Source organism: Blastomyces dermatitidis (genome assembly GCF_000003525.1).
Source record: "Blastomyces dermatitidis ER-3 genomic scaffold supercont1.1, whole genome shotgun sequence".
Taxonomy (NCBI): Eukaryota; Fungi; Ascomycota; class Eurotiomycetes; order Onygenales; family Ajellomycetaceae; genus Blastomyces; species Blastomyces dermatitidis.
This window is the reverse complement of record NW_025544774.1, coordinates 5,865,835-5,882,933: the sequence shown is the minus strand read 5'-3', so window position 1 is coordinate 5,882,933 and position 17,099 is coordinate 5,865,835. Positions and strand designations below refer to the sequence as shown.

The window sequence follows — 17,099 nt, the reverse complement described above, 5'->3', positions numbered from 1 at the left end:
CTACACAGTGTAAAGAGATAATCAGTGATAGAAAAGATATAATGAGAGAAGATTATAATATCTGAGTTCTCTGAGTGTAGTATAGAAGATAGATAGCTGTAGAAGTAGTAGAATACTATAAAGAAATGAATTGATTAAGAGACTGATTTTATAAGCAGTGAACACAGGCTTTTGACACATTATTCATTCTTGAGAATCTATGAGAGATGGTTGATCAGATGCATTATCTATTCAAGAATCTGTACAGAGTAGATGATTCATGAATATGATAGTGCAATGTCACGGGATTGCACTTCACTTAATTCTACATCAATCAGTGAGCTGTATTCGCGCCAAGAACCTCAAAAAGGAAATTCTCCACTTTTAATGACCAGGGTTTTCATCATATATTTGCTTTGCTTCGCTTCGCAAACAAGTTGGTGCAGCCATTCATGTGCACTCTTACACACATGTATATTCCAAATCAAGTTAGTGAAATCCAAATCAGGCTAGTGACATCTCATTGTAGCTCTTATTATAACTACTACGTACCTACCACAAGCTAGATATTCACCCCCAGTTTATGAATACACCAAGGTTTGATTTTACAAGCCCTTTGGATAGTGCAATTTAATGAAACCCACCTTGTACTTGGCAACTTAAGCAGTTATTTATAGGATTTTATGTGCGCCAAGAATTACGCGCGCGCAAGCTCTTGGAGTTCTAACTCGTGCGTTCGCTTCCCTCACCACATCCGTTGGTTGGTGACTTGTATCTTTTGTACTCCATAAGCTCACCCACCATACAGAAGATATCTAGATAAAAAAATCAATATCTTCAACATAACATCAGATATGAGTAAGATATTAATGATAGAAGTATATTTTTGAGTAGAGAATATAGTAAGTAGTAGTATTAAAGAATTTAAATACATTAAAGCTTTTTACTATTAACTTGAAATCACTAGTAGATTCACTACTTAAAATATAGTTATTTCTAAAAACTAAAATATTTTTATTTTTATTTTTATTTTAATATTTACATTCTTTGAAGAATATACTTATATCTTTAGTATTACTCATATATAATGTTGTGTTGAAGATATAGTAAATTCTAGTAATTTCGTCAACAGATATCTTTGAGAAGTCATACAAAAGATACCTGTTTTGAAGAAGTAACATTGTGGTGATAATAACGTTGTGGTGAGGCGCACCCAAATGCTAAGCTACGGACAGATCTGGAAAAGGCCATAATGGTGGGTAATTACATATTTTGATGTGACGTGAGAGAGAATGTCATTAGAGTGAACTCATATCTCTCAAGGAGAATGATGGAATGCTTGCTGAAAGATTGATTATCTAGAATCTCTACGGAATATTCAGTTCAATTTGTGGTCTTTTCTCATTATTATTGAACAATCCATGGATATATATATTATATATATAAATTCTATGTATGAATAAATACTAAAGAAATATTTCACAGCATTGCAGAATGCCTGAAGTTTTTTGTGGAATGGCAGCGAGCAGCCTACGTCATCACCATCAAGAATCACTGTTCCAACGTTTCTCGGAGAAATGACGAAAGCTTTTTGAAGGTAAAAATTAGATGCACTAAATCAGTGTCAGATTAACCTCAAAAACGAAAGACCATTCAATTCATTAACCACACAATTGGACATTTTTGTATTTCTTTCTTTGGAACTTCAAATTGACAAAAAGCAGGAGAAGTTACTTTACAAAGTATCATAGCACAACAACCGTTTTTATCTGTCGTGTCTTTTGGCAAGGTGGCCGGACAGGGTTATCTATCATTGTCTATTCACAAGATCGGAATACCTACCATAACTTTACTTACCCTGGTCTGGAACACAACTTCCGTAGCGTAAAATGTATGTATCGATAATCAACCCTCGCGCTTCATCGCTGCCAAAACAATTCAACTTCAAGTCATTGAACAAGGCCTTTGTTTGCCCCAATCATATTCCATTATTATTAGTTGTTCTTTGGCGTAATCGCAGAGGACCCCACAGCTTTGAAACGACATCGAAAATCTTGGATTTGATATGGTTGTCTGGTTACTAGCTTTTACGGACCAAGTACGAACATCTCAGACCGGCTTGGCGTTGAGAGGTCGAGAATTCGAAGCAAAAAGAAAAAAAAAAAAAAAAAAAAAGGAAAAAAAGTCGCTTTTCTTGTCTTTTTTCTGGGGTCGGATCAATCAGTTGCAAATTGTGGTTTTTGAGCTCTTCTGTTTGTTCACACGAAGCCAACACGAGCGTGGTAACTTATCTTCGGCTCTTTTCTGTTTCTAATCGGGGACACGCGCTCCAACGGCCGGGCATATTTTTCCCAGTTGTAGTCGGGACATTCAGACATCCCTCATCCGTACCATATAGTTTATATATTTTCCCGTGTAAAAAAAGGGCATCCATATATATATATATTATATACTCCGTATATATACGCAGCGTATACCTAGGTAAATATAGTGTTGTGTTGATTTCCAATTTTTCTTGGGGCGGAAAAACGAAAAGCTTGGTCTGTGGCTTACGTAACAACCACATCATCGGTGTCGTCAGATTTTCCCTTTTTTTCCCTCCCTCGACAGCCCATTTTAATTTTTTTTTTCTTTTCTCTCTCCCTCGCCGTCATCATCACTATCGCATCATTAAGCCATCATCATCCCATCAATTATCCGCCCGCTTTCCATCAAATCGCCCGGCCCTCTCGACGCCCACAATCCAAACTTCACCGCTTCTGCCCCTTTCTGCCTTTACTTTCCCCTTTTCCTAATTCCTTCCCGCGTTCTTTTGGGTCTTTATTGGCTCGTGCTCGCTTGCTGGGCTGCGTGATTGCTCTCGCCCTTCTCCTGTCGTCATCCACCTCCTCCCCTCGACAGATCGAGTCTTCCCGCCCCCCTCCCGCCTCACCGTGGCTCCCTGCCTGTCGCTGCTACCACTGTCTTCAGTGTGCTGCCTCCTTTGTCGTTGTCTTCTTGTTGCGTGGTGCGATGTCCGCTGCTATTGCTACCAGACCCTCTCCTCGGATTGGCCGTCCGGCCTCCCGCACTGACTCCCCCATGGACTCCAAAAAGGGCCCCTGGAAGTCAGAAGGTATGTGATTATATCCCATTATTCATGGCTCCTGTCGCAAGTTGAGAAAAAAAAAATTCCCCCGCTCTGTATTTTCATTACTTTTCACGATTTTTCCCCTTCCAATTGCTGCTGTTCCTTGGGTGGCGCAATACTCCTACCTTTTTCATCTCATAACTCCCTACATCAACCACAACCATTTTATTTTCACTCCTCCACCCAAACACTGTCGTCTTCTTAATCTATTCTTCCCGCATGGGCGTATACCCTTATTGCGTCCCTTCCCTTATTGAGTATTATTTTGCTACTGCTATTCATTTATTTTTCCGAATAGTACCTGGCGCGGGAGATACTGGTCAGGTTCTCGTTCCATGATGGACAAACATGTTTTCAAGCGCGTCTAACTGTTCCCCACCTCTCATTAATATAGATGCGCAAAGTACAACCTCTGATCAAAAGGACGCAGCTCATCCTAGTGATGCTGAAGGAACCCAATCCGTCTCTAATAATCGTCGCCAGGCACAACAACAACAGCAGCAGCAGCAGCAACAACAAGCAGGATCTGACACACCCGATTACTTCTCCGGCGTCCATAGCACCACTCAGTTCTCCCTAGAACCTAATCCCTTCGAACAATCCTTTGGCAGCCAACCCGCTGATACTCCGGGAAAATCTCTCCTGCCACCTGTCGCTGCGCTCACATCGCCCGCCTTACCCGGTACAACCTCAGCTGGTGGTTTCAATTGGAGCAATTCACTTCGCGCCGGACCACTCAGTCCCGCGATGCTTGCTGGGCCTGCTGCCTCCAGTGACTATTTTGACGGTATTGGCCGCGGGTTCCCTACGCCAAACGAGTCATCGTTGCGCACCGGGCTTACCCCTGGCGGCGGAGGGTCGATGTTTCCTGCCGCCTCAAGTCCAAACACCCAGGCTCTGATGCAGCAGTTCCAGAGCGGGGGCGCCACTCCATCGACCATTGATTTCCACCGTACGGCTATGAATGCTGCAAGGAAGAATGCCCGGACCTCCAATCCACAGGATTCAGACCAGCTGCTCCAACAACCCACCAACCTAGAAAGCGCCAAGCCTGATTCCCATGTAGATCCTTTCGCACATCATGACGCCACGGATGCTGCCAATGGTCTTTTTATGCTAGCCAAAGGAGGTCAACAAAATAATGGCCAATTTTCCGTTCCAACTTCGCAACCTCCCCCCCAGAATCCATCGAACGAATCGGGCGCAAATCTACAGAACGGGAATAACCCTGCCCACGATATGAATGGTGGTGTCTCGGATAGCGCTGGTGACCAGCCGAAATCAAATCCTCGTGGCGGTAAAGGGCGGAAAGCCAGTTCTGGAAAAAATAATGGTCGACGAAAAGCAGATGATAACACCAATGCCAACAAGGGTGCGAACAAAAGGGCCAAAGGAAATAGTGGCTCCGCGGTGGACCAAAGTGTTGATGGGTCAGAGGAAGAGGAAGAAACTAAACCCCAACAACCCGAACCTTCAAACACCAAAAAGATGACTGATGAAGAAAAACGGAAGAATTTCCTTGAACGGAATCGGTATGTGTTTTTTTTTTTTTTTTCCTAAAATTTCTCCTGCTAAACATTTTATTTGCACTACTAACATGATGCTCTCTCGTTAAAAGTGTCGCTGCCTTGAAATGTCGACAGCGCAAGAAACAGTGGCTCCAGAGCTTGCAGACCAAAGTCGAATACTACAGCAATGAGAATGACGCCCTCTCCTCAACTGTGACCCAGCTGCGGGAGGAAATCGTTAACCTAAAGACCCTACTTTTGGCCCATAAGGATTGCCCCGTTTCCCAGGCTCAGGGACTAAATAGCATCATGGTAAATGGCATGAGTGGTGAATATGCACAACACGCCAATCCTTATATGACCATGCAGGCAGGTGGCCCTGGTATTGCTGCACAACCCATGCCACGACGGTAAGGAAAGGGGGTTAAAATTAAGATAGGAGGCACAAAGGTAAAAAACGAATGAGTCACCCATGCACTCACCCACGCTTGCACTCCCACACTCCCACCCGAGGAAATGGCGGCATTTTTATATATAGTTAATCATTTGAAACCGCAAAAAATCTTCCGGCCGCTAAGATATATACAACCTTACCCTACTCTACCTTACATGCCTGCCTACCTATACCGATGTTCGTTATGAATGTTGACGTTTTCTCCCTGACTATGGACGAAGGGGGATTACCGGGGATTACCTTTGCCGTTTCCCCCCTTCACTCAATTCTTCTACCACTTCTTTTTCTTGGAAATAATTTTTTAGATTGGCTGCTACACAGTGATAATTTGTGTTTCTTCCTTCTCCTTGTCTGTATGTCTCTGGTTTCTCTTATTTCTCTCATCTTTTCTTTTTACTTTCCTCTTATCTCCTTTTGTTTTTTTTCTCCGTTGGGGTAGTTGCTCTTTTTGGGGAGGGGAACATTAATTGGGTTTGGTTGGTGGAGTTCCTAGTTGGAATTTTCGTGTGTCTTTTTGCTTTAACCCTTACTTTTTAGTGTTCCTTGTTGTCCTTTTCGTATGCTTTATATGTTTTGTATCATGGAGGAGCTGTTGGGTAGGAGTTAATATGGCAAAGGATTTTTCATTTTGATCTTCGTTTTAACTTTCAAGTTTCCCCCTTTTTTTTGGGGTTTTTTTTTTTCTTATTTTGTCCTTCTTTTCCTCCTATTCAGTTGCTGGCCATTTTTCTATCTGTGTGTATGTATGTCCGGTTTAATTGCTGTACGATAGATGCTTTTAATCCCACTATTTGCAATGAACTTTTGACGACGGATAGTTAACTAACAAATCAAAACAAGCAAGCTTTTTTTTTTTCTGTCTTTCTCTTGACCTTCCTTTATTTTGATTGATGTATTTTTTTATTTTAGTCAATTGTACCGAGTATGTTTCTGAAATCTGTAGCAGTTATATTGCCCAATTCCAATGCAAACAAGACAAACTTGACACCGGTCCCAATCGCGAAACTCGAAATTCAAGACAACAGTTAATCAATGGACGTCGTTCTACTTGGAACTTTCGCTGGGCGACAGCAGAACTGACGGACCCGAATATTTATTTCGTTTCAAAAAGGAAAAGGGAACAGGAGGAACCTGGAAAAAAGCGAAAGAAAAGAAGAAAAGAAGAGCCGAGGAATGCAAATCCAATATCCGACTCCAATCAACTCTCCCCATCCGCTTCCCTTTCCCCGCATCCCGCGCCGTTCGTCGTCGACGCTCGCAACACGACATATCTCAGCTCAACGGAGAAAATTGGGGGAAGCGCTCATTTATGGAAGAGTTGGACAAGGGACAGTATCTATCTCTTTGCTGTTGAGTGGTGGGATGGTGGTGACAGACATCCAATCACTTAACGCGTGTTTTCTTGGAGTTGTCTCATCGCGAACAATTTATTGCTGCTCAACCATCACCTTGATCAATTGAGGGGAGATAAGGGATTGCTTGCTCGGTTTTTACGTGTCATTTTTCTATAGGGGAAAGGAACGGATCAATTTGGAAGTGGTTCATCTTCGCCATTCGATCAATTTCCGGCCCGCCGTCAGTTTCCAATATACACAGATTCCACACAAACTAAGTAAACGATGCCACCACCGATCTCCTCCACCTCCTCAACTCCCCACCCTCACCACCGCTCCCGCCGCATCGAAGATGCGCTGAACCAACTCGTCGACTCCCTCATCCCCGTCACGTCGCCATTCCTTTCAAACCCCCGCCGCAACGAAGACGATGAAACTCTCTCCGAAACATCGGTGGACGAATATGCGCGTCTCGAAGCTGCTGAGGCAGACGAGCGACGGCATAGGCGCTGTATGGATATGGCATGGCAGATTCTAGATTCTCATGCGGCTGCGGCTGCCACTGCTAGTTCTACGGGGATAGGTGGCGGTGTTAGTGGTAGTGGCGGCGTGGTCTCAGCGGATGTTATCAATAACGCTCCAGACCTGATTAAACGCAAGTTGCTGAAGGAGAATGCGTCGCCGGACAAAGCGGTGCGGTTCTCGAATTTGTATTCGCGGCTGTTGACACAGCCGGTTCTCGGGCAGAAATGGGCTATTTTGTATCTGCTTTATCGGATTGGGGAGAACGAGGGCGTTTCTGGGAGGACTGAGGCTGGGAGTGGTGGTGGTGCTTCTGGGAGGGGTGGGACGGAGGCTGTTGGTGGTTATGGTCCTGGAGGGGGAAATGCTCGGCGCACCACCGTTACGACGTCCGTGGAGGATTCGGGTTGGAAAAGGGATGGGGCGAGGAGTCCGTTGATGGACGAGCATCAGTTGGACCATATGCTGTTTAAGGATAGATTTGGTCGGAGATCTGTGGTTGATGATATTGCGCCCGGTTCGTCGGTTTCTGCCGTTGGTTGGGATAGTCCCTCCGCAGCTGCTGCGCAGGATGGCCCGTCGGCGTTTCCTAGGAATGGGAAAGATAGGGATGGAAATAGCCCCAGGGCAGCGGATCGGAAACGAGCCGTTGAAAGGAGAGAGAGAGAAAAGGAAAAAGAAGGCCGATCTAGTACGAGTCGGAGGCCTGTATCTATCGCTACGGACGGGGAATCGAAATCTAGGAGTCAAAGTCAACCTGAACAGCGCCAGGAACAGCAACAACAGAAAAAAAAAGGAGAGGCTGAAGATATACCTGTTGAATCGATTTTATTACGGGACTTGCCGTTCACTTTGCAAGGGGTGTCGTCTACGAACATGAAGTTCGCATCGCCTACGACTATAAAACTACCGCAGACCCTACCAGTTCCACTTGTCTCCCTTCTACATACGTTAGCAGAGCCTTGTCTACTGTATCGTGGCTTGTCAGCCTTCGTCGAAGAATCGGAAGGCGGCCTTGTGAAGCAGAGTGTACGAGCGGCTATTGGCAATGAGCTTCGATCGTACCTGGGCTTAGTTGCCACTCTTGAAGGCGAGATCAGGTCGGCATTGACAGCTGTTTCAGACAGCGCCATTGAGCCCAAGGGAACATTGAAAGCTGGCGTCACCTTGAAACGATGCGTTGTTTGGATGAGAGAGGCCACAATGGCTCTAAGGTTAATGAGCTTGATCGTGGAAGAGTCTAAAGGTAAGAGGGGCGGGCAGTTAATCACCATGATTCACGAATTTTCTTCCTCTCACGGCGACCCTTTCGTTGGGGCCTTTGCTGAGCGGCTTCTGGCTCATGTAACTCGACCCTTCTACGGCATGTTAACACAGTGGATTTACGATGGTGAACTTTCTGACCCGTTCCGTGAATTTTTTGTTGTTGAGCCAGAGGCTCGACCAAGCGCTGATCCGCGACGCATCGCGACTAGCGTCTGGGATGACAAGTATAAGCTCGACGATGACCTGGTGCCGACGATTATGACGCAGGAATTTGCAAAGAAGGTTTTCCTAATTGGCAAGTCTCTGAATTTCATTCGATATGGCTGTGGGGATTCGGCGTGGGTGGCGGCGTATTCGAGAGATGCATCAAAAGAATTGAGATACGGCGATACGGCGACGCTAGAGACATCGATCGACGAAGCATATAAAACAACAATGGCGCGCCTGATTTATCTTATGGACTCGAAGTTCAAACTCTTCGATCATCTCAAGGCGCTTAAAAAGTATCTTTTACTTGGTCAGGGGGATTTCATTGCGTTGCTCATGGAATCGCTAGCGTCCAACCTCGACCGTCCGGCGAACTCGCAATACCGCCATACCCTTACAGCACAACTGGAGCATGCCATCCGATCATCAAATGCGCAGTACGACTCTCCCGATGTCCTGCGTCGCCTTGACGCTCGCATGTTGGAGCTCAGCCATGGGGAAATTGGGTGGGATTGCTTCACCCTTGAATATAAAATTGATGCTCCAGTGGACGTTGTAATAACCCCATGGGGGTCGACGCAGTATCTGAAGGTCTTCAATTTTCTCTGGCGCGTCAAGAGGGTCGAATTCGCCCTGGGAAGCACATGGAGACGCTGCATGACTGGTGCCAGGGGGGTGCTAGGGAGCGTCGATGACAAAGTCGGCCAGGATTGGAAACGTGCCCGCTGCGTGATCTCTGAAATGAACCATTTCATCAGCCAGCTCCAATACTACATTTTATTCGAAGTCATTGAAGCAAGCTGGGACCAATTGGAAGTAGCCATCTCGAAGCCAGGATGCACCCTCGACGACCTCGTCGAAGCACACACCAAATACCTCAACTCCATCACTCACAAAGGCCTTCTTGGCTCCTCCTCCACCAGCAACCCAGCCAGCAGCAACAGAGAAGACTCCTTCCTCTCCCAACTCCACCAAATTCTTAAAATCATGCTCGCCTACAAAGACGCCGTAGATGGCCTCTACTCCTTCTCAGTCGCAGAATTCACCCGCCGCCAAGAATTCACTGCGAAGATAGAAACACGCACCGCCCAGGGCCAATGGGGCGTGACCGAAAAGGATCTCCTCCAGCAATCCCAATCCCTATTCCCTCCCTCCACCACAAGCACCACCACCACTCGTCCCGGTCGCTCAGACTCCGCCGCGCGCAGGGCTCCCGGCTCCGCTTCCGAATCCCCCTCAACTGATTCACCGCTTCCATTCGGCGGCCGCGGAGGCACACATTCGAAATCGCCTTCTGAACCCATAACCCCAACAGCGGCCGCGGCGCTACTTGGCGGTATTGGCGTGGCGGGCGGTGAAGATCATCTCCTCCCCTCCCTACGCACGCGCCTGCGCGACCTCGCAGCGGACTTCCGCTCACGCCTTCTCACGCTCCTTGGCGACCTGGCTTATCAGCCGGATGTGGATATGCGGTTTTTGGGCGTGGTTATGAATTTTAATGATGTGTATCAGATTGTTAGGCGGAGGAGACGAGGTACGGGGGCGGCAAAGGATAGAGAGAGGGAGAGGCGGCGGGCTGGTGAGGGGGAGAGTAGGGAGAGGGAGAAGGAGAGGGAGAAGGAGAAGGAGAAGGAGAAGGAAAAGGAGAGAGGGGGTGGTTGATTCTGTTTGCATTGTTGCATTTTATGTTTGGGGGGAGGATGGAGTTTTGTTCGCCTACTTTTGATGCATCTTGTGTGTCTATTGGGAGGGCTTCGGTTTCTGGGATTTTTCTATGATCTCTTAGTCGTGATTTCGTTCTTTTTTTCTTTTTACATTCTTTCAAACTTTTTGACTCGCGAGCTTCTACATGATACCTTTTGGATTTTATTTATTACATACATGCATCTTATGATGATATTTTCTTGTTCAACGTAGATACTTATATACAGTGAGGGAAGGCTGCAAAAAAGAAAGTTATGGGGGATGTAAGGTTGAGCACGAAATAGAACCCAGAAGGCAAGAATCCAGTGGACGCTTACTTTCTAAAGGGGGTATACCGAGGAAGTGTGCCATTCAAGATTTCGTAGACGCGGCGAGGAAAATTAAATAATGAATGTTTATTCCCGTTTGGGACGCCCCTGAAACGGAAAAGGTTCCCCGTACAATCTAGTGCTGCCACTAAAGAGATGTATAAAGCTGCGTTGAGATGTTGAGCGGTTTGTAGCTGGTATTGTTTGCTTGCAAATCTGCATCCTTCAATCCGAGTCTAAAAAGCGGAAGTGTTAGTGTCCACGTAAAAGCTAGAGGTGTTGAGACAATCGAGAAAATTACCTGAATCCGAGCTTGAGCCCGACGAAGTTTCTGATCCTCGCAAGGGTATTATGTTAGTTATTGAATGTTTATGTAGGTAGGAATGGTATACCTGAATCTGAATCCGAGCTTGAATCAGACGATGATTCTGACTCATGGTCAAGTGTGCCCTTCCCGTTCACCTCCTTTGCAGCAGGGTTCGAGCTAGCATCATCACTTTCGCTGTCGCTGTCGCTATCACTATCACTGTCACTCTCGCTGCTGCTGCTGCTACTGCTGCTACTGGCGTCATCCACAACGGCCGTTCTATTCTTCTTCTTTTTCTTGGTCACGACCGATTTCTGCTGTGGTTGGGACTCCGCCGCTGCGGTTGTTGGTATACTGCCACCAACAAAATGGCGAACCAATTCCGCTCTCCTCCTCTTTTCGAGTCTTTTAACCCAAACGGCATTTAGGTCTGTTGCTTCGTCGCCAACCATGTCTCCTTCCAAACTGTGCGGGTCCGCCCCTTGTTCCGCTAGCAGTTTTCTGAACGATGATATCGAATCCCTATACACATCCTTCTGAGACGCATCGCCACCATCAATCTCCTTCTCCGAATCGACATTGGCATCATCCGCCTTGATAGCTTCCACGGCAACCTCCGCAACTCTCTTCTTCGCCCCGTCACCTTTTATGCCGGCAAGATATGCAGCCAATGAGGCATTGTATGCCGAAGGTATGCGATCCACCGATAGCGCGTGCTTAAGCAAATGGGTTTCGCGATTCTTCTGAAATTTCCATTGAGCCCGAGATTTGTGGTAGAGGGTAAGGTATTGCAGGATTGGGTGGGTGTGGGAAGCAGGGGAATCCATTGACGAAGCTAGGGTAGGGCGATTCTTTGCGCGCTGTTGTCGTTTCAATTTCTTCTTCTCTGCTTTCCTTGTAGCGGCTGGGCTTGGTTCACGATCATCCTCGTCCTCCTGTTCAAGATCTAATTCGACGTCTGCATCTCCATCTTCCGATTTTGTATCCTCAGCGAAGGAGACGGATTTTCTTTTCTTGGATTTAGGTTTTGAGGGGGGTTTGTCATCTCGCTGCTCCACGGAGGATGGCTCAATAGATGATTTCAACTCTAGATTCGAGGCATTCTTTTTCAGTATTTTTCCATTTATATCCTCTTCTTCCCGTTTGGTTTTGTCATTAATCGTGCTTTTCTCCACCCGTTGTTTTTTGACGTTTGGTTCCTCGTTCTCCGACGTAAGAGGCCTCTTTTTAGTTCCTTTGGACGGAGAAGAGACATGCGAAGTGACATGCGAAGCGGTATCTGTTTCGATAGCGGAGGTAGTGGAATTCTTGAGCTGCAACCCGAGCTTCTTCCACGCCGGAATTCGGGAGGTCATTTTCGGAGTTGTTATGGTTGGGTTGGCGTTTGTGTGTGTGTGTAGATGCCAGCGAGGAATTTTTGAAGGGAACTCGCTGAGCTTAGGCTATTAAAACAAGGTCACAGCGAATACCTCATATACTATATCCGTGTTCGCGGGAGAAACCATGTTCTAATTCCTGGTAAATCTGTTCAGAGGAAGTATCATTCCACTGAAACGGATTGTTTTTTTTATTTTTATTTTTTATTTTTTTTGAAGAATATCATCATGTTGTATCTAATACCGTACAATACACCGTACAATACACCGTAATCTAAAAATTAAAGTGGAAGCTCCGAGAGCTGATACGTAATAAGGCGTTTTCAATACGGTTTGCTTGAGATCTAGCATTAATAGTTTAAATGTGCACAAGATGCTAGTAATTAGAGGGTTTAATTTATATAAAATGGTACTATAGCTCCCAGATATTTTTGTATCCCGTTGTTGCGGCTGTTTGCTGATGGCTAGCCGATATGTCCAAAAGCACGCCTTACCTGATTGGGCGCTAGTCCTCCAACCTCAACTCTGGAGCTTTCCCCGTTCAAGGCAGCTTCACCTACACGCGTTCACCTCCCAGCTTCATTATTTACCCAATATCTACGTCTCACCACTTTGTCTCTATTAGACTGTTGCCATCTGTCGTTTTAACATCTAGTTTTAAATCTTTTGCCTTTGTTCATTGCCCTCAGCCCAGCTACTTCAGCCACTATGTCAGGTCAGTAAATAGCGGCTCGGTCATCCTTTGTTGGGCGACAACTGACCCGCTTTGGTCCAAACAGGAAGCGCAGGTTACGATAGACACATTACCATATTTTCGGATCAAGGCCGGTTGTATCAAGTCGGTGAGTAATTTTCGGATGGTGGGATGTCCCCAAAGCTGCTAAACCACTCTGGAGGCTAATGGAGCTTTACTCCAGAATATGCGTTCAAAGCTATCACCGCTGCCAATATCACATCGCTAGGGATCAAGGGGAAGGACTGCGCCGTTGTACTATCGCAGAAGAAAGTCCCAGTGCGTATAACCTGGAAACGCTGTGATCATCCTAAGACTCAATTAGTTAACGGCCCTTCTCTTGAATCGTAGGACAAGCTGATCGAGCCTTCATCCGTCACCCATATCTTTCAACTCTCACCATCGGTTGGATGTGTCATGACCGGGTCGATAGCGGACGCTAGAGCATCAGTAACTAGAGCCCAGAGCGAAGCAGCTGAGTTTCGATACAAATTTGGATATGAGATGCCATGTGATGTGCTTGCCAAACGACTAGCGAATATCAATCAAGTCTACACTCAAAGAGTTCGCAAATAAACCCCCACTCCCTCCTAGAACCGTTACCGACCGTGTTTGATTGAGTTGGACTGCTGCTGACACACTGCGTGGTTTTTAGGCCTACATGCGACCACTGGGTGTTGCGATAACCCTCGTGTCCGTTGATTCGGAGTTGGGCCCACAACTATACAAGTGCGACCCTGCAGGATACTACGTGGGATATCGAGCCACTGCTTCCGGCCCCAAACAGCAGGATATCCTCAACCATTTGGAGAAGAAGCTTAAGAACAAAGAGCATGCGGAGGGATCGTGGGAGGACGTGGTTGAGCTCGCCATATCGACGTTAAGCACTGTTCTAAGTGTAGACTTCAAGAAGAACGAAATAGAAGTGGGTATCGTTGGTGGGCCTCGAGCTGATGGCAAGGAAGGGACGCAGACAGAGTTCCGCTCCCTTACAGAGGAGGAGATCGATGAACGGCTACAGGCAATTAGCGAGAAAGATTGAGAGCCGTCGACGTATATTTTTTTTTGACTTAACTCTTCATTCTAAGGATGAGCCTATAAGGCTGGGGATGGCAAGAAAGGCCTTGTGATTGCCTGCAGATATCCTTGATGAAATGAGGAACCATTTGCTTAGATTTCGTGATGACCTCCTTCCCTCCCTCCTTTTCTGCTGTTTTAACATCCAATACAAATTTTGCAATTCATACCTCTAGGTCCCTCATAATTGTGGCAATTATTTCCTTTCACCCGTTTCTCGTTCATCTCTTGTTTTGGCTGATTCTCTGAGGCTACATCCCTATTGTTATTTACTATGGCTGGCTTTCTATGCAGTCTCAAACACATCTCAAACCAGGCTATGCAAAAGTCACATCCAATCGATTACAGCACCGCCGATGACGCAGTTGGATTCGATATATGATTTTATGTTCCTTTTGCTATTTGTCAGTGATGGGTGATGATAGATGGACCCATAAGCCGCTACTCCAGGACAAGGATGAAACGGTACATCCGAACCGAGGGAAGTATGCCTTCTTAGTTGTGGTTTGCGGTTTGTGGAAACAATAGCCGGGATAAGAGAGCATCGGCCGGATTAATTGGACCCTAGAAAGGATCATTCAGCTATGATCAAGGGCCAAATTGCCTCAGGGTACGATGTGGTGTCAAGGTCGTGCATGAGCTCACGGGTGGAGTTCTTCGGCAGACACAGCAGTTCCAAGTGCGATGCAGAGATAGGCGCTGTTGCTTTTTGGCCACGCGGGGGCAATCGATGTCAGCTCGTTGCAACCTGCGCCATACCGGATGGGGCTAGCGCGGCCCAACACAGGCCAGGCCCCACCGCCCTGGGTGGCGTTGGGCCAGTGTGGCTTGCCAGTCTCAAGCTGTGGCTGGAACACCAGACAGTGCGATTTCCACTTTCGGCGCTATCGATTCTCCCTAGTCCGCTCCGCTCCAGTGCGTTTCCAGCTCCGATCGAGCACTGTGCGTTGGATTTGTCGTGACGCTTCGGCCAGAGTTGCTTCTTTGCTATGCACTGCTCCCAAGTTGCTTCTTTGGCTATGGCTTTGTTTCCGACCCAAAACAAACCATTGGATGCTCCACTCCAATGTTTGCGCGGTGGCCCCTACGTGCCTGCGTGTCGGGATCTTCTATTTCCTCCTTAGTTTACCTTCTCCTTGTCTATATTCTATTTTATATTTAAAGGTGCCGCAGGCTCCATCATGTCCTTGTTAATGGGAACCTAATCACGAATAAGGTGAGGAATCAATGAACATCACTGGCTTCGATCAATCACATGTTGGCATTTGCTCTACCCTCCGGGGACCCTACTCCTATTATGTCTGACCCTCGTGTGTGCTCTCTTCTTTGTCTTATACCCAAACCATTGGGACTAGTTTATAAGGTTGCTGACTTCGCCTGCTAGTCAATGATGCTCGAGCTATAAGGGTCACCGAATTAATGAATGATTTCCGAACTATACACATCAACATCGCCGGACTTAGAACGGAGCCTACCCCCAACGAACAATTCAGTGAAGGATATGTTGTAATGAACCAATGTCTTGCTGATGCGCAAACCCTCCTCAATTCGTCACTTGATATACCCGAAATCCAAGGCTCGTCTAACGAAGGTGAAAGTGTGACACTAGATCTCCAAAGGTAATGAATTCTGTAGCCTTAATTAGTAGGAGAACCACTTCCTATTCCTAATTACCGTTCAATTCTTTAGGTTAATCATCGATGCAAGTGCTCGCCGGTTCCAAGCTCACAAAATCTACCTCAGAATGGCTGCCGCAAGCCGATGGGTATTGCGCCGAACCCAAGTGCTTCAAGGACAAAAGATGAGCGCTCAGCATGTTAACGACTTACGAGCTGCGAGTGAAGCTCTTCATACTGTGAGATATTTCGCTTTTCGACAGCTTTCGTCTCACCAGCAAGCAAACCCTGAACTAACAGTAGCTACTGCTACTAGGAACTTGCAGATATTACTGACAACGCCGTGGTCAATGATTTACGATCAGCCGATATGCGTTCCGGCTACTGGCTCGGTGAAGACCCGTCATTAAGTACCATTCAAAGCTGGATTCGTTCGCAAAACTAGCCCGTTTGAACTTGCTCTGCCCTACTATCGGGATCCCAGAGCCTCTGCTGTGATGTCATCGACTTCTCACGATTGTTTCTTGCTCGTTTCCTTCGGTGACTGGAACGGAAGGAAAAAATCCCAAAAGCTCCCAATTTTTTGAGTTGCTGCTCTATACCCTCGGTCGACTTTTTATATTCACTTGCATAATGTCCTCGGCACGACCGCACTTTCGCGTTCATGGATTTGCTTCCCACTACGCCATTATTTTCTGGATATTTTTTGGCGCATTGTATACCTACATACCCGGATGGATTTACGTCGTGATAGTTATATTTACGAAGCTGCTCATGACTACATGTATACTCTAATCTGACCGTCACGACGAATAGTATAATTCTTGGGACGGTGGGAGAGTGGTGAGACGCGTTAGGAGAAATGCTGGACCTTTCTCATATTACGTTTTTTGCTTTCTTTTTTTAGATAGATTTGGTCTATCCTTTTACTCCTTTTGCCGCTTTTTTCTTATGAGTGTTTTAATGGATCATTCTTTTTTCTTCTTCTTGCTCTGGAGCATTATTTCCTTCTTGTATTTGTCTTCTGGGATTGGGACAGGATCCATGGGTTTACCTTGCGTCAATCTTCCATTTTGGCGGATTAGATATGATTAACAACTTCATTTTCGGCTACGCATTTTTGGTATGCCTTTTTCTCTTCTTTTCTTGTCCTATTTCGTTCTGGTCTAACCCGGGTGGCGAGGATCCAAAAACTTGTTTCTTTCCTTTGATTTTATTTGGGTCATTTAGCGCGGAGATCTTTCTATATCGGTTTTTTTTTTTTTTTTTTTTTTTTTCTCCTCCTCAAACTTCTCGTTTTATTAACTGCTGGACGGGATGAAGAAGATAGTTTAATAGAATTGATCCTAATTTTCGTTAATTGGTTTTATTTACTTGACCCACAGGTGACTACATTTGGCCGATCAGCGTCTGAAGGCCCAAAACAATTTCAGAGTCCAAAAAGTCAGGCAAGTAGCCAATCAATTGACTTTCCGGGCGCTTCCTCGGTTCACATTCTTAGCTGGAGAGGAATAGGGAATTCGCAAGCGAAAACCTTCACGAAATGATTAGGTATATTTATGGGGTCGTGTATATCTT

At 46.1% G+C, this 17,099-nt stretch overlaps 5 protein-coding genes across 5 annotated transcripts; 4 read left to right on the top strand and 1 right to left on the bottom strand.

The window, feature by feature from the left end:
- The first annotated feature begins 1,491 nt into the window (after positions 1 to 1,491).
- On the top strand, positions 1,492 to 6,104 carry BDCG_00753 (activating transcription factor, other eukaryote). Its single transcript, XM_045416260.1, has 3 exons — positions 1,492 to 3,094; positions 3,504 to 4,641; positions 4,728 to 6,104. Exons 1-3 carry the CDS (start codon positions 2,992 to 2,994, stop codon positions 5,029 to 5,031), a joined length of 1,545 nt encoding a protein of 514 aa, XP_045272029.1. The 5' UTR covers positions 1,492 to 2,991; the 3' UTR covers positions 5,032 to 6,104.
- Positions 6,105 to 10,542, top strand: BDCG_00752 (spindle pole body component). Its single transcript, XM_045416259.1, has one exon. It carries the CDS (start codon positions 6,691 to 6,693, stop codon positions 10,060 to 10,062), a length of 3,372 nt encoding a protein of 1,123 aa, XP_045272028.1. The 5' UTR covers positions 6,105 to 6,690; the 3' UTR covers positions 10,063 to 10,542.
- On the bottom strand, positions 9,946 to 12,283 carry BDCG_00751 (proteasome subunit alpha type 6). The gene is made up of 3 exons (XM_045416258.1): positions 10,805 to 12,283; positions 10,714 to 10,743; positions 9,946 to 10,648 (listed from the first exon to the last, which is right to left on the bottom strand). Exons 1-3 carry the CDS (start codon positions 12,072 to 12,074, stop codon positions 10,638 to 10,640), a joined length of 1,311 nt encoding a protein of 436 aa, XP_045272027.1. The 5' UTR covers positions 12,075 to 12,283; the 3' UTR covers positions 9,946 to 10,637.
- A 520-nt stretch (positions 12,284 to 12,803) lies between these two features.
- On the top strand, positions 12,804 to 13,870 carry BDCG_00750 (20S proteasome subunit alpha 1; the record flags this gene model as incomplete). Its single annotated transcript, XM_045416257.1, has 5 exons — positions 12,804 to 12,810; positions 12,875 to 12,937; positions 13,013 to 13,107; positions 13,180 to 13,392; positions 13,484 to 13,870. 5 exons carry the CDS (start codon positions 12,804 to 12,806, stop codon positions 13,868 to 13,870), a joined length of 765 nt encoding a protein of 254 aa, XP_045272026.1.
- A 619-nt stretch (positions 13,871 to 14,489) lies between these two features.
- Positions 14,490 to 15,966, top strand: BDCG_16206 (uncharacterized protein; the record flags this gene model as incomplete). The annotated part of the gene is made up of 4 exons (XM_045425459.1): positions 14,490 to 14,847; positions 15,290 to 15,524; positions 15,595 to 15,760; positions 15,838 to 15,966. The coding sequence occupies 4 exons, from the start codon at positions 14,490 to 14,492 to the stop codon at positions 15,964 to 15,966; spliced, it is 888 nt and encodes a 295-aa protein (XP_045279291.1).
- Between the last annotated feature and the right edge of the window lie 1,133 nt (positions 15,967 to 17,099).